Consider the following 21,367-nt stretch of genomic DNA (forward strand, 5'->3'; position numbering starts at 1 on the left):
AATTTGTTATGGATCCATAACTATATAAACATCGGCATTTTGAAAGAGTATATTTGTCATTATTTTATTAACAAAAGCATAAAGAGGCTGATGAAGAAATACAGTACTGTACCGTATATGCTTTTACATTTGGATAATAAATCATTTTGAAGATATAAGCCACCTGCATTTGTTTATTAGGCTTTAGCAGAACAGCATAACGGTCCGGACGGCCCTTGCTGTGCCCGGGGAGCAGTTGGTCAAGTTCTGTTGTCAGAAGAGGAATAGAAATGTCAGGGTGAACCGACGACCTGATGAACTCGCCAGGTATGTTGACTCTGCCTGTCGGAGGTGGAGTTCCAGAGCTCACAGGTGTGCCTGGAATGGATTGTGACTCCATCTCATGCCTCGCCCTCTTCAACGTGTCATTCACCGCCTGTCTCTCCACCAATGCTGCCTGGCTCTGGACCAATGCATCAGCTGTCGCCTGTATCTCTGCCCTCTAATTATGTTTCTCTTTCTGCTGGTCTGCCTTCAATGACTCAATCTCAGTCTTCAAAGTTTGAATCGGATCCATGTGCACCTTCATCAGATGAGCAGAAAGGTACCACCTTGAGCCCCCTTCGATTACAGTAGTCTATGATAGAAATGGTAGATCAATTAAAAACTTCTTAGGAATCAAATCCCTTTAGCAGGATTGATTTGACAACATCCAGTGAAATGGCAGAGCGTCAAATTCCAATTAAATAACTATACATGTTGAACTTTCATGAAATCACAAGAGTAATACAGCCACCATGTCAGATTTCAAAAAGGCTTTACGGCGGGAGGTGCGATACGAAAGTCAGAAATAACGATATAATTCATGCCTTACCTTTGAAGATCTTCTTCTGTTGGCATTCCAATATGTCCCTGAAACATCACAATTGGTCCTTTTGTTCAATAGATTACTTCGTTATATCCCCAAGATATCCATTTATTTGGCGCGTTTGAGTCAGAAAATACACCGGTTCCAACTCGCCCAACATGACTACAAAGTATCTAATAAGTTACCTGTAAACTTGGTCCAAACATTTCAAACAACTTTCCTAATCCAACTTTAGGTATTTTAAAAAGTAAATAATCAATCCAATTTAAGACGGAACATACTGTGTTCAATAGCAGATAAAATTAAAGTGGAGCGAGTTCCAGGATGCGTGCACCAAACAAAAAAGTACACGTGGCTTGACACTCAGAAAGGAAAGGGTTGCTTCTTCATTTCTCAAAGGAAAAACATCAACCAATTTCTAAAGACTGTTGACATCTAGTGGAAGCCATAGGAACTACAACCAAGTGCCTCATAAATCTAGTTCCCCATAGAAAACTAATTGAAAACACAGTGATCTCAAAAGAAAAATTTCCTGGATGCTTTCTCCTCGGGGTTTCACCTGCCAAATAAGTTATGTTATACTCATAGACATGATTCAAACAGTTTTAGAAACTTTAGAGTGGTTCCTATCTAAATCTACCAATTATATGCATATCCTAGCTTCTGGGCCAGAGAAACAGGCAGCTTACTTTGGGCACGCTTTTAATTTGGACGTGAAAAAAGGATTTATTAAGAATGAAAAGTGACTCCAACACACAAATACACATTTATTTAATCTATCAAAACGAACCGCTTTCTTGGCAAACGTGCGTTTTCTTTTGGTGCGGCCCGTTTTCCAGCCCTTTGTCCACTGATCTCCACGGATCGTTGTTGGCATGTTTGTATGCTCTGCAAAATCGTCCACATTTTTAGTAAACAATCATTAAAAAAATATAGATTTTTATTTAACCTTTAATTATTGATTTTATTACACAGTATGCCTACACATTGATAGGCTATATAATTTTTTTTTAAAGAAATGCACTGAAACCAAAATACCTTTAATTTGGTGATCTCTCAGCTCTGACTCATTTTCAAGTCCTCTCATGGTTACGGTTCTAACCCTGGTACGGGTAGCACCAAAGAAAGAATCTGGCTTTATGAAAACAACGTCCATTCTGTCTGTTCTCTTTGGTCGCAATGTCATTTTTTGCAGGTGGGGGGGTTCACTTTCTAAAATCCTGTTTTCAAAATCCCACCAGCTGTCCATCACTGCTGTAAATAAAAACACAGCATCTTGTTTACATTCTTTATTGTAACCACAATGTCACAAATAATTTGTACCTAGTTTTTGTAAGGTTTCCAATTACTTTTAGAGTTCGGGATTTACAAATGTGTGCTTTTCATGTAATTTTCATTAAATCCAGTTCGGATTTAAGTTAAACATTTGAGTAAAGCCTTTAATGAGAGGTCTAATGCTTTAATATTTAATAATATCTGCCCCCCCGAATTCATATCTAAGTGGCATTTTTTCACACCATTATTAGTTACATTGTTTTAGTTTGAACGGTGGACTGGTTATAAGAACAGCGGGAACGTTTCCCTAGTCAGTGCCATTATTAGCGCAATGCCACTTAAAGTGTTGCTTTGTGCTACCCAGTGGGTCAGGGTGGGGGTCCACCCCCCTCACCCTTCCTCCTCCTCCCTTCCCCATGGTCTTCTGTGCGTGGCTCTGCAACCCATCCCGTGCCCCCAGCCCTCGTGCCTTGAACCTCGCACGCCCACCACTGTTTCAGTGGATACAGCTGGAGAACTGCAAGGCAATCCCATTGTGCCCCACCGGGAGCCATGACCAAAATATATTGTCCTGCTAAAAACGTGGTTAATAATTTAGCTGTGAGAATGTCCAAGGGGCTTTTATATAATTATAAATTAATAATAATAATAATAGCTTTGTTTAAAAAAAAATAACATTTTGGAGATTTAGTTTTCAAATAATGTAAAATGAGCGAGAAAAAGGCCATTCTTGAACATGGGGTGAGATATTGTTTCTAATTTGTAAATTAAGCCAGTTTGTTATTTTGAATGATTTATTTTTGTTTTTAGAGGGAGAAAAACCAAAAACCTACAATCATCTAATAGGTCTCTCAGTCAAGGACAGCACAAGTATTGAACCAGCATCTGTAGCAACACAGCTTGCACTGGTATGCAGTGTCTTTGACCACTGTGCCACTCTGGCACTGTACAACATGACTGGGCGGGAGTGGGCTACAGTACAACAGTATGAGCAAAATAGTCCTAACAAAAATAAAATAATAAAAACCTTAGTCTAACAACAGTTTTAGTAAGTAGTCCTGAAGTCTTGCACAGTTATCAGTTTCTATTTAGGTTTATGTTGTCCATTCATTGTCAGTGAGAGACACAGTAGGACCCAAAAGCATAATCAGTCATAACCCCTTGCGCTGGTCTGGAGCAATGAAGTAGTGAGGCAGGAGAGCGGTCTAAACCACAAATGTCCTCTAAATCCTGCAGCATAATCTCAAAACTTCTAGTGGATCAACCAATGTATAGGTAACCTAGTCAAATAATTAACATCCAATCATATTAATCATTACTCTCTCGCGGGAATTCCACTAACAGTCCATATATAGCGAAACGTAACTGCTGCTCATGCCGTTTGCTCGAGAATTGATAAATTGTTAAAAAAGTAAGTCCCATGTGCATAGACACACATACCAGCTCTACTGGTAGTACTGCTACTACCAGCAGTACTACACCTGCACCTACCGACGACACAAGTTGTTCTGCTTCCACGAGCACATCCAATGCTAGCATCAGTAACTCATTTGTTGTTAGCCCAACTAGCATGGACACTAACCGTTGTGAATCTGATGCAGCCGAAGAGCTACTGCCTCCTTACCCGTGAAAACACCAAACAGGGAACGTTGGACCATCGAAAAGGAGCAAATATGATGAGAACTACATTGATTTGGGGTTCACTTATACTGGGAGTAGTGCCTTTCCTCACAACTCGATGAAACCTTCAATCTTGCGCAGACATTTAGAAACAAAACATGCCAATTTGAAAAAAAAATGTTTGAGCGAGAATTAAGACGACTTTCGAGTAGTAAGACATGTATGAAAGCAACAGATACCATTAACAACAAGGGGCAAGAAACGTCTTATATGGTGAACTAACGAGTGGCTAGGACAGGCAAGCCCCATGCTATTGTGGAGGACTTAATTCTTCCTGCTGCTGCGGATATGGCTGGGACAATGCTGGGGGAAAAGGCCCAAAAAACTATACAGACAATGCCTTCATCAAACAACACTGTTTCACGACGCATCAGTGACATGGCAGGAGATGTTTTGAAACAATTACTGTTTTGCATACATGCCAGTGAATTCTATGTGTTACAGTTGGATGAGGCAACAGACTTGGCAGGCCTCGCACAGCTCCTGGTATATGACAGTTACTTTTATGGGGGGTCAATTAAGGAAGATATCTTCTGCACACCACTGGAAACCAGGACAACAGTATGGGATATTTTTAAAGTACTGGACAGCTTTGTGACATCAAATGGTCTTTGGTGGTCAAGATGTGTTGATAACAGTATTGATGGTGCAAAAGCCATGACAGGGAGACATATTGGAGTGGTAATGCATGTACAACAGTGCCCTATGCAATGATATGGGCATGTAACTATTTTACAACATACAGAAGTGCACTGGTTATCAAGGGGCAAAGTATTGACATGTTTTTTTAAAATTGAGAGACAAGATTAAAGTATTATTTAATGACCATTTTTATTTGTTTGACCACTTGCATGATGCCTAGTTTCTCACACGACGGGCCTATCTGGGTGATGTTCTTTCTTGCCTGAATGATCTGAATCTAGGATTACAAGGACACTCCTCAACTATATTCAATATACGGGACATAATTGAGGCTATGATTAAGAAGTTGGAGCTCTTCTCTGTCTGCATTAACAAGGACAACACACAGGTATTTCCATCATTGTATGATTTTTTGTGTGCAAATGAATTCAAGCTTACAGACAATGTCAAATGTGATATAGCGAAGCACCTGAGTGAGTTGGGTGCGCAATTACGCAGGTACTTTCCCAAAACGGATGACATAAACAACTGGATTCGTTATCCCGTTCATGCCCTGCCTCCAGTCCATTTACCACTATCTGAACAAGAGAGCCTCATCAAAATTGCAACAAGCGGTTCTGTGAAAATTGTATTTAATCAGAAGCAATTGCCAGAGTTCTGGATTCGGGTGTGCTCAGAGTATCCTGCCTTGACAAATCGCGCTGTTAAGACACTGATGCCCTTTGCATCCATGTACCTATGTGAGAGCGGATTATCGACCCTCACTAGCATTAAAAACTAAATACAGGCACAGACTGTAAAAACAGTACTCAAAACACATTTGTAAAAGCTTTTGCTTCATTTGCCTGAATAGTGAAGGCTCACAAGAATAATAAATTAGGGCAGCAGCAGTAGTGCAAGCCTCTCCAGTCGTACCATGCTGCCCTTCTCGACCTGCCACCATGACAAGTAACCTAAATACCTGTGGAAAACACTGGTCGGGATGGGTGGCAAAGCAAGCTGATTGTTGCAAATCTTGGAGACCCTTTAAGCTGTCCAGTAAATAAGTATCCCAAAAGACTGATTATTAAAAACACCCTTTTGCATACAGTTTGTAAGTGAGCAAAATGTTCCTCAGAGTGAATATCGGTTAACAAAACTGGTGTGTTTTCCAGAGTCAAAATGGCTCATAATTCAGTGTTGATCGACAACTGTAACAATCACAATGCACCTCTCACCTTTCTCAGGCTTCTCGTCATTCTTGTCAGAGAACGGAGCTCAGTCCTTGAGCTCTGTGCAATGCAGTCCTCTGTAATATCAAGTGTAGCCCCTGTGCAAATCTGCAATATTGCAACAAAGAAATTAACACATCAGATCAATAGTATATGACGATAGAAACCCACATTTCTTTTCATAAATTAAACCCACGGTAGGCCCCAGACTCAACCCATTGAGACTCATATTTTGGTACGCAACCTTAACTTCCCCTTAAACCACATTCTCTTCAGCCTGGAAAGACCTGTTCGCCATACCTTGCTCCACTTCTGTACTAACCTATGCCACGGAACACTAACTAACATGTAGCAGAGAGCCCCTCACTCACCAGTACCTTGTGTATGATTGTTATGCTTAATTTTGGGGGAGGGGGGGCTGAAAGAACATGGACTTTCTGTGGGTGACAGCTATTAACAAACCAAGGTGGTCAAAAATATGTTTTTTATTTTTTCCTTGGCCCCTGATTGTGAACCACTTTCCAAAAGTGTCATTATCGAAAACATTCTTAGTGTGTCAAATTCATTAACCTACCGATTAAGAAATGTTACCAGAACCGTAAGTGAAACCTGAGAAGGGCTAAACATTGAATCCTTCCGGATGCCTCCTCTTGTTTTGACAAATTCTGCAAGGAAACATGCACATTTGACTCAGACACAGGTGTGTTAGAGACAGCCAATGTTTAAATTATCACTGAGTGTCAAAGTAATTCTATTACATTCAATTCCATTCTACTATGATTATCAATTAACCTTTTCAGTAGCAGTTGGAATACATCCACATGGTTGGAAATAGAAGAACAGCTTTCCAGACAGACATGAAACATCTTGAGTGGTAGGCTGCAGGCCAAAGGTAGACTTGAAGGGTGTGCGTCTCCTAAGCTCTTCACTTGCTCTACATGGGCTTGCAGTCCAGTGCCCAGAGTTGGAATGCAACCGGAACACAGAGGAGCGTGAGCCCTTGTAGAGAGACTGGAAATGCAATCTCTAGAGTAGCACACACACAATTATGAAGGACACTGGCCACTGGAAAGCTTAGATAGTTCTCTTCAATGCATGTTCATAGCCACATTTTTAGAAATGTTCCAGCTGGTGAAATAATATATGAGTCACCATCAGAGGAGGCTGGTAGGAGGAGCAATAGGAGGACGGGTTCATTGTAATGGCTGGAATGAAATAAATGGAATGGTATTAGACATATGGAAACCACATCTTTAACTCTGTTCCATTTATGTTACATGCCTAGAAGTGTATATGCCTAGAACCTATGAGACTAGCTCAATAAGCTCTGCACCATTTACATATTCAAACATTTCTTACAGTACAGTACTCCTCATTTCAAACTTTCCCAAAGTTCTCTAGGCCAATCAATATCAGTTGTAACATTAACTTACCATATGTATCCATCTTTGCACGTATGCCTCACAGATTTCTTGAGCAGGCCTTTCTTCTGGAGGTATTTGATAACCTTTCTTTTTAGCTTTTTTGTAGTTTTTTTGCTGACAATATATCACTTAGCACACGAGCCATGTTCAATTCAAAATCCTTGGGTCAGGTAAAAACAGTATTTGATTTGGGCGCTTACTTTAAGAGTTTAAATTTGTATCCAGCTGGAAATTGTAGAAATTGTTGTGAAATACCCACGTGCAGGAAATTGTAGTAATGTTACTCAGCAAAACAAAATTCACACTTGTTCTCATGTTGTTGAAAGACAAAAGCACAGTGACAGTGAACGTTGACCAAGGACAACCGAGGAAACAAATAGTAGTATTTGTAGTTCAAACATTGAATTGAAATCAGGGGCTCCCGTGTGGCGCAGCAGTCTAAGGCACTGCATCTCAGTGCTCGAGGTGTCACTACAGACACCCTGGTTTGAATCCAGGCTGTATCACAACCACCTGTGATTGGGAGTCCCATAGGGCAGTGCACAAATTGTCCCAGCGTTGTCCAGGTTTGGCCAGTGTAGGCAGTCATCGTAAATAAGAATTTGTTCTTAACTGACTTGCCTGCTTAAGTAAAAAAAAAAAAAAAATTGATAATCAGTGTGTTTCATGTGACATCTCAGTGCAAGTAAGGTACCTTTTGTGGGACCATCTTGCTCTCGGTCCCAGCCTGTCATTAGCAACATTGCTACCTAGACACTGTAGCTAGCTAGCTAATGTTAGCTAAGGACTAAGTGACATAGCTTGTATTTAGCTGGTTTATACAAACAGTAGCTAGCTAGTTGTATTTTGTGAATTATACTATATTCACTTGCTTTATTATCTAGTTAATAATGTAACAGATACAAAAGGCATGTTAATCGTTGTCATAGCAGGATAAGCCAGTTTGCTGACAGTGGTTGTTAGGCCAGCCAGCTTACATTGGTTGTCCAACTGTCAGCTAACTTTTTTATGGCTACCTAACTACAGCATGTAGCTAGCTAATTACATTATAATATCATTAGCTAGGAGCCTGGCTATAGCTTGGCAATGTATAGCCATTTGCCATGTTTAGCCTGGCTATAGCTTGGCCATGTGCTTAATATAATAGTATGGATCTAATGTAGATGTCCTTCATAAAGTAACTAGCCTGTGCAGTGGCCTAGTTAGCTAGCTAGCAAGCAACCTCAGTTAATAAGCTAACTAAGGTTAATGTTACTAGCTAGGCTAGTCTACTGCCAGTGTGGTGCTAGCTAAGGTTAGCTTAGCCAAACCATATGCTGGTAGTTACTGTTTGCTAGACAAGCTGGTTGCTTTAGCTTGCTAGCTAGTTGTATGCCATAGCTCTAGCTTGCTCATTAGAAGTTGTTACCAACATTGTATTTACTTAAGAAGTGATATACCAATTTCCACATAATAACCTAAGACTACCAAAATGATATACAATGTCTACATATCACATAGGAGCTATTACTGTATATATTTAATTACGTATGCATTCCTACAGTAAAACCTGTAGGAATAATTGGCCTTAGAATTATTATGTAGTGTTGTACCATAGCTAGAATGAATACCTGCAATTACATAAAAGTACAGTTTAGTACCTATTTAGATGAGTTTGTTAGACCCTTAGGGATTCTGCAAACCATGTTTGTATGTCCCACACATTTATAAGGCATTCCATTTGGAGTGCATGACACATTTTCCAATGGTACTTCTGTTTACATTGAAAATGTGTTCTTTGTTCATTCATAGAATGTCAGGTTAAAAAGAACTTGCAAACAATGCAAGAAGATGGGTTCGACAGGAGAGGATGATGCCATAACCGAAGTGGTAGTTGTCGAGATCCCTAAGCAAGAGATACAGGAACCAACTGTGGTTGCTGTAGATTATGTAAGTAGTCGGTAAGTATTGCTTGATTCATCATAATTTTTGGTTCCAGTGGAAACAAAAAATACAATTAGTTTTGGAAAAACGTTTAATATCTGACCGACCAAAGCACCAGACTGTTGGCTAATTGATATTGTTTATGTGACGAGTCTGTAATATTGACACTGCAAAGTGGTAGCTAGTAGGTAGAACCTTTTATAAGCTTCAGTTCATATTTCAGTTCAGAAGTGCAGCAACAACAAATTGATCAGAGAGGGTGGTGGGAGCCTCGCCCCATGCAAATACTTACCCCCTTTCACACCAATAACCAGGGTTTTACCCTGTATATTTCAAGTGGGTTTTACCCGTGTCAGACCCATTCATACTAAATCTATGACACAGGTAATAAGCATGCAGGGCCGTTCATGGAAAATACCTGTTCAGCACACAGGTAGTGCTGTTGCGCTTGGACATTACTGACTATGGATCAGTGAACACAGATCGACCCATACATACTAATGCCTCACCCATGTTTTACACCCATGTTATTACAGTAGGTAGGCTCTAAATTGATCTTGATTATTTGTGTTTTCAATATTATGGAGGAAAGAATGGTTATCTGACCTGTTTTTGTGTATCACAGATCTGTGCTTCAGCCATGCTATAAACTATAAAAAGTTGGTTGGGGATCCCTGCTGTAGCCAATCTGTTGGCTGACATTAGCCTGAATGTTCTCTTTGTTTCTCCCTTTACTGTAGGACAAGGTGGTCAGACTCTCTCCCTAGGACCAAGTCCTGCCTCCTCTGTCGGTAAGTTTATTTGCATTGTTTAATGGCATCTTTAAAGTTTTGTTTTAAAGTAAGGGACAGAGAACTTTCACCTTTAGGACAAGAGGGTCAGACTCCCTCCCTAGGACAACCAAGTCCTGCCTCATCTGTTGGTCAGTGTGTTTGTATTGTTTAATGACATCTTTAAACAATTGTTCTGTAGAATACCTTATAACGTTGTGACGAATGCCCTTTGTTTGAATTTTAAAGTCTGTATCAAGTCCCCCTGACCATACAACTGAAAATATGAAAATTGAGATGTTGAAGCTGAAGATCAAGATTGGGGGTAGAAGCTGTTAATAAGTCTTATGGATCTAGACTTGGCGCTTCGGTGCCACTTGCCGTGGCTGGAGTTTTCTTAGGGCCTTTAATTTTTTTTTATTTCACCTTTATTTGACCAGGTAGGTCAGTTGAGAACCAGTTATAATTTACATCTGCGACCTGGCCAAGATAAAGCAAAGCAGTGCGACAAAAACAACAGAGTTACACATAAACAAACGTACAGTCAATAACACAAAAGAAAATAAAGATTTTTCTATTGATGTATAGTGTGTGCAAGAGTATATGTAGAAGAGTAAGAAGGTAGGCAATAAATAGGCCATAGAGGCTAAAATAATTACAATTTAACATTAATACTGGATTGATATATGTGCAGATGATGTTGTGCAAGTAGAGATACTGGGCTGCAAAAGTGTAAGAGGGTACGTAATAATATGGGGATGAGGTAGTCGGGTGTGCTATTTAAAGACTGGCTGTGTCAGGCTTTGGGGATGACTAGTGGAATATACCTGCTGGAGCGGGTGCTACGGGTGGGTATTGTTATGGTGACCAGTGAGCTGAGATAAGGTGGGGCTTTACCTAGGAAAGACTTATAGATGACCTGATGCCAGTGGGTTTGGCAACGGATATGAAGTGAGGGCCAGCCAACAAAAGCATACAGGTCGCAGTGGTGGGTAACCTTCCTCTGACACCACCTGGTATAGAGGTCCTGGATGGCAGGAAGCTTGGCCCCAGTGATGTACTGTGCCGTACGTACTACCCTCTGTGGTGCCTTCCTGTCGGAGGCCTAGCAGTTGCCATACCAGGTAGTGATGCAACGAGTCAGGATGCTCTCGATGGTGCAGTTGTAGAGCTTTTTGAGAATCTGAGGACCCATGCCAAATCTTTTCAATCTCCTGAGGGGGAATAGGCTTTGTTGTGCCCTCTTCACAACTGTCTTGGTGTGTTTGGACCATGATAGTTTGTTGGTGATGTGGACACCAAGGAACTTGAAGTTCTAAACCTGTTCCAATACAGCCCCGTGGATGAGAATGGGCGTGTGCTCAGTCCTCCTTTTCCTGTAGTCCACAACCATCTCCTTTGTCTTGATGAGCTGTATACGGCCTTAAGCAAACAAGAAGATGCTTATCCAGAGGCGGTGCTAATAGTAGCCAGGTACTTTAATGCAGGGAAACTTAAATCCAACATGTTAAATGTGCAGCCAGAGGGAAAAAGCTCACTCACTCACTACACCACCTTTACTCCACACACAGAGACTCGTACAAAGCTCTCCAACGCCCAGCCCTGTTGTTAGAGCGTTGGGCCAGTAACCGGCAGCCATCTCCTCCAGCGCCATCATGCAGTTCTACTATGCAATATATATTTTTTAAAGCCTTGTTAGACAGGATTAGCTACACATACTGACCAGATGAAATAGACAGACGCGTTCTACATGGCAGATCAATTCAAACTCATCTCTCGACATGTCCAGCCCATTCATTATCTCAGCCAATCATGGCTAGCGGGAATGTTGCCCTCTTTTTCTGTGGCTAAACCAACTAGGCTTGTAATTTTAACAATTTTATTCGTATTTACAGAAGGCATACAAGTTTGTTATTAAGGCACATGAAAGTTCACATGTTCCAGAAGGCATTTCTGCCATAAAATGCATTTTTATCAAAATAAAACTTTTACGTTCAAATGGCTCTCCTGTGAAGTAGTGACATGGCAACATACGCCCAGTTTCCTTAAATATAAGACTCGTTTTACTGTGGATATAGATACTTTTGTACCTGTTTCCTCCAGCATCTTCACAAGGTCCTTTGCTGTTGTTATGGGATTGATTTGCACTTTTCGCACCAAAGTATGTTCATCTCTAGGAGACAGAACGCGTCTCCTTCCTGAGCGTTATGACGGTTGCGTGGTCCCATGGTGTTTATACTTACGTACTATTGTTTGTACAGATGAACGTGGTACCTTCAGGCGTTTTTGCTCCCAATGATGAACCAGACTTGTGGAGGTCTACCAATTTTTTCTGAGGTCTTGGCTGATTTATTTTAATTTACCCATGATGTCAAGCATGGAGGCACTGAGTTTGAAGGTAGGCCTTGAAATACATCCACAGGTACACCTCCAATTGACTCAAATGATGTCAATTAGCCTATCAGAAGCTTCTAAAGCATGACATGTCATTGTGAGGTTAGAGCTTTCGGATCAACCCTATTTATTGGCCAGAGAGTCCGGTGTGCGCTCTGAACGCGAAACGCTCTGCATTTACGGACAATCTGACAGCACAGTTGCAGTCACCAATGCTCTGGATAACATACCAGACTAACCAGCTCTGCTAGGGCGAGTAATGTTTAGTGAGCTGTTCTCCCTCAAATGTCTGGAAGTAACTGGCAAGTTAGTACAGCACGCTTGGATCAACCCTTAAAGAGATGGGTGGGGCTAAGGCTTAAGAGGGTGTGAACAATGCTGAATGGGCGTAGACAAAGGGCTCTCCAATACTAGTACCAAAACATTGAAAGAGTTTTGTCAAAGCGAATTTACAAGTTGATCAACTTTTAAAGCAGAATTTCTTTCCCATCGTTTCCTCAAATGCAGTGTATGATATATCATTTTGTAGCTCTGAGCCTTTCATTTTATCCAATGTAAAATACAGAACTTAAAATTTTGCTACATAAGACCGAATTCAAGTTGTGAGTCACAAATGTACATTGTTTGAAGCACACTTTTATCCGTCTCAGTCATAAATGACAGCTCCAATATGCCCCCCATTGTGAACAAGATGCTTGTAGAATCATGATTCTTTCAAGTTTTTAGATAATCATTCACCGGTAGGGGGTGGTCCTGCATGCTCTCGGCATTACTGAATCTAAAGAACGAAATGAGTCAAAAGATCCTAACATCCCATCACTAAAAGCCAGTGACTTTATGATCAAACGTTATCAATGTACCAGCAACCGTCATTTTTCATACTTTGGTCATCACACTTTGATCTGGGTTCATCCAAATATCAATGCAGGACCTTTACTCACCTTTGGACAGAGAATACCAACTGGCTCCATTGGTGATCCCTTCATCAAAAAAATCTCCACAGTTCCACCCCTTATGCATCCAACTGTGGGCATATGAATACGTCCTGGCCAACTGTAAGTACACAAAGACACATGTTTCAACATGTGCTATAATCTGACTGAGCTTTTTTTTAATGCACCTGTACCTTTTTGAATATCTTGTCATCTGGGGTTGTGGCGTATGTAGTCTTGCCTCTGATTCGGGGGTCTCTTGACTTGTCAAAGGGGTAGTTGGCCACCACTGCCCCACCATGCAGGTTAGCAGACAGAACAAAGTTATAGTTCTGCATCCACTTTATCACTGCCAGTGTCTCCAGTTCAACCTGTAGGAGGCCAATGAGAGAGTATAATTAAATTTAAAAAATCTGACAATTTAACACTCAGCACTCAAACAAGGTACTGAAAAAACACTTGGTTAGGGTAAGATTATTTTCTTTTTAGTTGTATTTACTTTATTACAAGGTGTGCTTGCTGAAATCAAGAGCAACTTTAGAAATCGTTCATACTTATTATTATTCACTTTCCTCTGGAAACTGTAGAGCCAAAACTGTAAAACTAACAACAAAAGCTCTAAAACATCTAGATTGCCACTGGTCAATGTGCTTGAAAAATAACGTTTTCACACTAAAACCATAATGCATTAATCCCAATGCATTTCAAAGGCCATAGAGTTGAATGGTCAACATGTCCACTGTAATTATCCTTCAACCGCTTAAGCTAGAAACATCATTCAAACTTTAAAATGTGCAGACCGGTCTGGAATAGGCTGTTTGTATACAGCTTTTTGATACCATTTATATATTTTTTCAACTTTAACCATTTTAAATTAGCAAAAGATTGTTGATACTATTTGTGCTATTTAAACATCAACCATTTTACATTTTCATTAAAAGCTCCTTGGTCTTCAAAGGAAAACTTTAAAGGAGAGGTTTGCTTTTTTAACCACCTATAGTTGATGTCCACGCCCCTGTGGAAATCTAATTAGCATAATAAAAAATCAAAATAATCAAAATCGGTCAGTTTAAGGGGTTCTAAAATTCTAAATCAAATAGCTAAATGATCCTTGGTATGACCATCCTAAAACAATTCAATATGTTAGCTTAGTAGAACCCAAAGAGTCTAGCCTAGCTGGTTAGCTGCCTGCTGTCTGACAAAAATCACTATTTCAGTAGTTCTTCAAAGTAGATAAGGCATACCTTTAAGACTGCTAACAGCTATCAATCAATTAGATGTATTGTCAGGTAGAGATACCTAAGCAACTGTTCTTTAGCTCTCTCGTGTCTCTATCACTTTTCCTGTCCGTGTATATGCCAGCCCCACAGGCTTGCCCAGGTAAGAACCAACAAGAATAGGTAATTGTAGTTAATTAACACGTTTGCTGCGCTTAAAGGGTGACTGCACTTTCTGATTTGGCCTCATTTTATATTTGCTGGTGGCCATGACCGAATTCAAACGTGAGTTGGTTTTGGAGAGTGGTTCAATGTGGGTGTCTCGTGTGTGTTTGCAGGTGGAAAGAGTTAGCCAAATTATTTAGACACATAGCTTCAGCCAGCTGGTGTGCGACCGTGGAGATATTGGTTTGACTTTGGATATCCTATCTCTGGGGCTAGTTAGGGATTGTCAATAAATTACACAATGTAAATGAGACAATATTTTGATGTTGCACACCTTTTAGTTTTTCCATTAAATGCTTTCAATATTTGTACGGGAATTTTTAGGTCAAATAAATTTGGAGCTATTGAAATTTTAACATAATTAACTAACTAACTAACTAACTAACTAACGGTTGTTAGTCTTAACTAGCCCAAAGTCAATCAAATTTACCACGGGCATTATGGTTGGGGCGTGTGCAGCTGCACTCTGAATGGATGATTACTTGTGTAATGCCAGATGTAGGCATGTGGGAAGGATTGAAACAAACCCAACCTTCATTTACATTGTGATGCAGTAATGACACAGGTCTCAGTAAATTCTGTTTTGGATGAGACTGACATGACCAAAGTTATCCTATTTACACTTTGTAGCAAATTTTGAAGGTAGAACAAGTGTTTGACACATATTGATGAGGCTGTTTTCTAAATGAGAAGTTGTTTTTTAGGGGCAGTTGCTCTTTAACTATGGTGAGTTGGACGACATGTCCTAGAGAGAAATCTCTAAAGAAATGGAAAATTGAGCTTACATAAAAAACAAATGTAATTCAAATAAGTGAACCAACATCGGTCAATTAGTTATTTAAAAAACAAAAATAAACTTTTGCTTAATTACACAGCACTACTGAGAGATTCTTTTGAATAAAATTATTTTTTGGAGCATTTGTTCATGTTTTTTCAGAGCCCCCATACTACACAACAAGGATGAGAGGAAAACAAATCACTGAAATAAAAAAACAAGTAAAATCGCAATATATATTTTTTTACCTGTTTACCTCAAAAATGTTGATTTGGTTTGTTGTGACTTTAGGCTAATTTATATTAAAGATAATTTACTGATTAATTACTGAAAAATTTATTGATTTGATTTATTTGATTAATGTTGTTATCCTAACCAAATTAATCTAATTTATTTTAATTTTATTTAATCTTTATTTAACCAGGTAGGCTAGTTGAGAACAAGTTCTCATTTGCAACTGTGACCTGGCCAAGATAAAGCGTAGCAATTCGACACATACAGAGTTACACATGGAATAAACAAAACAGTAAATAATACAGTAGAACAAAAGAAAACAAAAAGTCTATATACAGTGAGTGCAAATGAGGTTAAGTTAAGGAAATAAATAGGCCATGGTGGCAAAGTAAATACAATATAGCAATTAAACACTGGAATGGTAGAGATACTGGGTTGCAAAGGAACAAAATAAATAAATAAATACCAGTATGGGGATGAGGTAGGTAGATAGCCTATCTGTAAACAGCCCATCTAAGTACAGGTGCAGTAATCTGTAAAATGCCCTGACAGCTGGTGCTTAAAACTAGTGAGAGAGATGTGAGTCTCCAGCTTCAGAGATTTTTGCAATTATTCCAGTCATAGGCAGCAGAGAACTGGAAGGAAAGACGACCAAGGAGGAATTGGCTTTGGGGGTGACCAGTGAGATATACCTGCTGGAGCGCGTGCTACGAGTGGGTGCTGCTATGGTGACCAGTGAGCTGAGATAAGGCAGGGCTTTACCTAGCAGAGACTTGTAGATAACCTGTAGCCAGTGGGTTTGGCGACGAGTATGAAGCGAGGGCCAACCAACGAGAGCTTACAGGTCGCAATGGTGGGTAGTGTATGGGACTTTGGTGACAAAACGGATGGCACTGTCATAGACTGCATCCAGTTTGTTGAGTAGAGTGTTGGAGGCAATTTTATAGATGACATCACCGAAGTCGAGGATCGGTAGGATGGTCAGTTTTATGAGGGTATGTTTGGCAGCATGAGTGAAGGATGCTTTGTTGTGATATAGGGAGCCGATTCTAGATTTAATTTTGGATTGGAGATGCTTAAAACCTCTTAGGGAAGCTGCGAATTTTCGCAGCTTTTTGTTAAAAATCGCGCAACATTTCAGTGCCCTGCTATTCATGCCAGGAATATAGTATATGCATATGATTAGTATGTGTGGATAGAAAACACTCAGACGTTTCTAAAACTGGTTAAATCACGGCTGTGACTATAACAGAACGTGCGTTTCATCGAAAAGTGCAGGAAAATCTGATCACTGAAAATGGAAAAAAATATCCATGCGCCACTTCCAAGATTGTTAAAGGTGAACCGGATTAAATGAGGTCGAGGTTGCAATACCTACAGCTTCCATACAATGTCTAGAGTCTTGTCATTTGCTTCGGCTTTGTTTCTTGGTCAAACCGAAACAAGGGAGCCGATTTCCTCCGGTCTCCGACAGGATGTTTTGGTTGAGCAATATCCGGCCATGATTTCAAGACGTGAAGTTAAAGAATATACATCGCCCCGTGATCATTTTGACAGAGTATTAACGTTTACTAATACCTAAAGTTGCATTACAAAAGTATTTCGAAGTGTTTTGTGAAAGTTTATCGTCGACTTTTTTAATTAAAAAAAATGACGTTACGTTAAAAAACGCTCATTTTTTCCTTGATCACACACTATTCATAGATCGATATCTAGGCTATATATGGACCGATTTAATCAAAAAAAGACCCAAAATGATGTTTATGGGACATCTAGGAGTGCCAAGAAAGAAGCTCGTCAAAGGTAATGAATGTTTTATATTTTATTTCTGCGTTTTGAGTAGCCCCCGGCTATCGCAAAATCTGTCGTTAGGTGACGTTGCAGTATTTTGGGGGATACATGCTATCAGATAATAGCTTCTCATGCTGTTGCCGAAAAGCATTTTACAAATCTGACTTGGTGGATAGATTCACAACGAGTGTAGTTTTAATTCAGTACATTGTATGTGCATTTTAATGAAAGTTTGAGTTTTATCAAAAACTATAGGTGGCGCACTTGAAATTTCCGCTGATTGTTGTTCCCACCACGGGACCATGGCCCTAACAAGTTAATGTGAGTCTGGAAGGAGAGTTTACAGTCTAACCAGACACCCAGGTATTTGTAGTTGTCCACGTATTCTAAGTCAGAGCCGTCCAGAATAGTGATGCTGGACGGGCGAGCAGGTGCGGGCAGCGATCGATTGAAAAGCATGCATTTAGTTTTACTTGCGTTTAAGAGCAGTTGGAAGGAGAGTTGTATGGCATTGAAGCTAGTCTGGAGGTTAGTTAACACAGTGTCCAAGGAATATACAGAATGGTGTCGTCAGCGTAGAGGTGGATCAGAGAATCACCAGCAGCAAGAGCAACATCATTGATGTATACAGAAAAGAGAGTCGGCCCGAGAATTGAACCCTGTGGCACACCCATAGCGACTGCCAGAGGTCCAGACAACAGGCCCTCCAATTTGACACACTGAACTCTCAGAGAAGTAGTTGGTAAACCAGGCGAGGCAATCATTTGAGAAACCAATGCTGTCGAGTCTGCCAATAAGAATGTTGTATTTATCATCATTAGTCATTTAGGTCAACATTGGATCATTCAGAGATCCTCACTGAACTTCTGGAGAGAGTTTGCTGCACTGAAAGTAAAGGGGCTGAATAATTTTGCACACCCAATTTTTCAGTTTTTGATTTGTTAAAAAAGTTTGAAATATCCAATAAATGTCGTTCCACTTCATGATTGTGTCCCACTTGTTTTTGATTCTTCACAAAAAAATACAGTTTTATATCTTTATGTTTGAAGCCTGAAATGTGGCAAAAGGTTGCAAAGTTCAAGGGGGCCGAATACTTTCGCAAGGCACTGTAGCAAGGGCTAGCAGTTAGCAGACCGGGCAGGCAAGCTAGCAGTTAGCAGACCAGGGCCCGACAGTTGAGCAGTTAGCAGACCGAGTTAGCAAGCAAACAGATAGTGTGGGATAGAACGTTAGCCTTGGGGGGGGGGGACGTCGCGATGGGGGTAAGTCTGTTTTTGCCTCTTCGTGCGGTGACGTCGATAGACCAGTCGTGGAATTAGTAGGGTTCCAAGTAGCTCTTGGTAGCTAGCAGGCCGATATTGTAGCCCAGGAGTATGCTTCGGTGGTAGTACAGGAGTCCTGGCCGAGCTACCTTCAAGCTAAATTGGTGCTAGCCAGGAGTAGTCATCTTAAGAGGGGCATTAGTATGTATTAAGGGTTGGATATAGAGAAACTCTTGAATTAACTCTATCAGTAGTTATAATTAACCGTTATACCATGAATTACTATATTAACAACATAATCACATTAGATTTGATTATATTCTCATTCTGAATAGCCGATAAGCTCTGGAGCTGTAAAAACCCAGTCACTCGCAAATGGCTTCAGTTTCACAAATAATTAATTCAAGGCTTTATTTACTAAAATAGGTAGTTAAAAGATACCATATAAAGGCAGGGTACAATGGGATACAACACAGTTATTCAGGCGAGAGTATTAAGTATGAATGGCTGCTGTACTCAACCAAAATACAAAACTTAAAGCATTGTACTTGGGTCAAATCATTCACTAAACCCTAAACCTCAACTACATCTTGTAATGAATAATGTGGAAATTGAGCAGGTTGAGGTGACTAAACTGTTTGGGGTAACCCTGGAATGTAAACTGTCATGGTCAAAACATATTGATACAACAGTAGCTAAGATGGGGAGAAATCTGTCCATAATAAAGCGCTGCTCTGCCCTCTTAACACTATCGACAAGGCAGGTCCTACAGGTCCTAGTTTTGTCGGACCTAGACTACTGTTCAGTAGTGCATTCAGGAGCCACAAAGAGGGACTTAGTAAAATTGCAGTTGGCTCAGAACAGTGCAGTATGGCTGTCCTTTAAAAGTACACAGACATGCATGTCAATCTTTCATGGCTCAAAGTGGAAGAGAGATAGACTTCATCACTACTTGTTTTTGTAAGAAGGTGTTGATAAGCTGAATGTGTCTGTTTGAAGTACTTGCACACAGCTCGGATACCCATGCATACCCCACAAGACATACCACCAGAGGTCTCTTCACAGTCCCCAAGTCCAGAACAGACTATGGGAGGCGCACAGTACTAGATAGAGACATGACTACATGGAACTCTATTTCAAATCAGGTAACTGATGCAAGCAGTAGAATCAGACTTTTTTTTTACGTTAAAAAATACACCTTATGGAACAATGGGGACTGTGAAGAGACACACAAAGGTACAGACAGATGTATACGCATACATTGTGATATTGTTGTCTGGTGGTGTTGAACATTTTGTATTGTAGATATGTAGTGGTGTAATAATGTTATATGATGTACTGTTTTATCTAGTTTTTTTTTAATATAAGTGCTTTAATATATTTGGACCCCAGGAGGAGTGATCACTAATAAATACAAAATACAATTGTACATTCACAGGATGTTTTTGAATGATATGATCTTACAAATTGAAAGAGGAAATGAAAAATGTTGCAGGGTAATATTACTTGTATGTCGATGTTGCCTGCCCAGTAGGATTACGTTTGGATGGGATAAAGCCATGATAGAGCTGGGAAAAAGGCAGTGTTGTCCTGGAAAGCAAAGTCTATGAGAGCTCTTCTAAGCAGTAAATTCTTCCTCTGATCCCAGCTGGGATGGATTGCGAATTCAGTCATTTAGTCTTTAATGCAAACAGTGAGTTTCACAGGATAATTTCTGTGATGATTGCTTCTGTCTGAGTAGGATAGGAAAAGTACATAAGTGTTTTGTCGATAGGAGTTTGGTTTCCAAGAAGAGTTAGGTCATTCGTTCCTCATGGCATGGCCGCACCCCGAAGAAACTTGATCCGCCGTCTGTTAGCAAGTCCTGTCATTTATAGAGATACTCACAGAGGGCGGGTCAACATGTTTCAAGCAAACCACCATAGTCCCCGTGGCTAAGAACACTAAGGTAACCTGCCTAAATGATTACTGACCTGTAGCACTCACATCTGTAGCCATGAAGTGCTTTGAATGGCAGGTCATGGCTCACATCAACGCCATTATCCCAGAAACCCAACACCCCCTCCAATTTGCATACCGCCTCAACAGATACACAGATGATGCTATCTTTATTTCACTCCACACTGCCCTTTCCCACCTGGACAAAAGGAAGACCTATGTGAGAATGCACTATGTGAGAATTGACTACAGCTCAGAGTTCAACACCATAGTGCCCTCAAACCTCCTCACCAAGCTAAGGACCCTGGGACTAAACACCTCAACTCCTTCTGCAACTGGATCCCTCTGCAACTGGTGGTAAAGGTAGGTAACAACACATATGGCACTCTGATCCTCAACACGGGTGCTCCTCAAGGGTGCTTGCTCAGTTCCCTCCTGTACTCCCTGGTCACCCTTGATTGCACGGCCAGGTACAACTCCAACACCATCATTAAGTTTGCTGATGACACAACAGTGATAGGCCTGATCACCAACAACGACGAGACCGCATATAGGGAGGAGGTCAGAGACCTGGCCGTGTGGGGCCAGGACAACAACCTCTCCCTCAATGTGATCAAGACTAAGGAGATGGTTGTGGACTACAGGAAAAGGAGGACAGAGCACCCCCCATTCTCAACGATGGGGCTGTAGTGGAGCAGGTTGAGAGCTTCAAGTTCCTTGGTGTCCACATCACCAACAAACTAACATGGTCCAATCACACTAAGAGAGTTGTGAAGAGGGCACGACAAAAGCGATTCCCCCTCAGGAGACTGAAAAAAAAATTCATG

At 40.5% G+C, this 21,367-nt stretch overlaps 2 protein-coding genes across 11 annotated transcripts in view; both read right to left on the reverse strand.

Moving 5' to 3' along the window:
• The window catches only part of LOC115106757 (uncharacterized), a 32,164-nt gene extending 19,064 nt beyond the window's left edge, over positions 1 to 13,100 (reverse strand). Inside the window, exons 1-7 of one of the 6 annotated variants that reach the window (XR_010460705.1) lie at positions 6,448 to 13,100; positions 6,230 to 6,320; positions 5,662 to 5,763; positions 1,886 to 2,101; positions 1,638 to 1,735; positions 854 to 891; positions 576 to 616 (exon numbers count right to left, since the gene is read on the reverse strand). The gene's annotated coding sequence lies outside the window, so the exon portion shown is untranslated. Of the gene's footprint in view, positions 1 to 532; positions 617 to 853; positions 892 to 1,532; positions 1,736 to 1,885; positions 2,102 to 5,661; positions 5,764 to 6,229; positions 6,321 to 6,447 lie in introns of those variants that run through there. The other 5 variants (XR_010460706.1, XR_010460707.1, XR_010460704.1 and 2 more) reach the window with 5 other exon arrangements.
• Positions 1 to 21,367, reverse strand: part of cpn1 (carboxypeptidase N, polypeptide 1) — a 130,434-nt gene that overhangs the window by 38,400 nt on the left and 70,667 nt on the right. For all 5 annotated transcript variants that reach the window (XM_065008068.1, XM_029629805.2, XM_029629803.2 and 2 more), the window contains 2 exons: positions 13,293 to 13,469; positions 13,108 to 13,219 (listed from right to left, as the gene is read on the reverse strand). In XM_065008068.1, the coding sequence (XP_064864140.1) occupies positions 13,108 to 13,219; positions 13,293 to 13,469 (289 nt within the window). The remainder of the gene's footprint in view (positions 1 to 13,107; positions 13,220 to 13,292; positions 13,470 to 21,367) is intronic.

The sequence above is a fragment of the Oncorhynchus nerka genome, linkage group LG23 (genome assembly GCF_034236695.1).
Source record: "Oncorhynchus nerka isolate Pitt River linkage group LG23, Oner_Uvic_2.0, whole genome shotgun sequence".
In the NCBI taxonomy this organism is placed as follows: Eukaryota; Metazoa; Chordata; class Actinopteri; order Salmoniformes; family Salmonidae; genus Oncorhynchus; species Oncorhynchus nerka.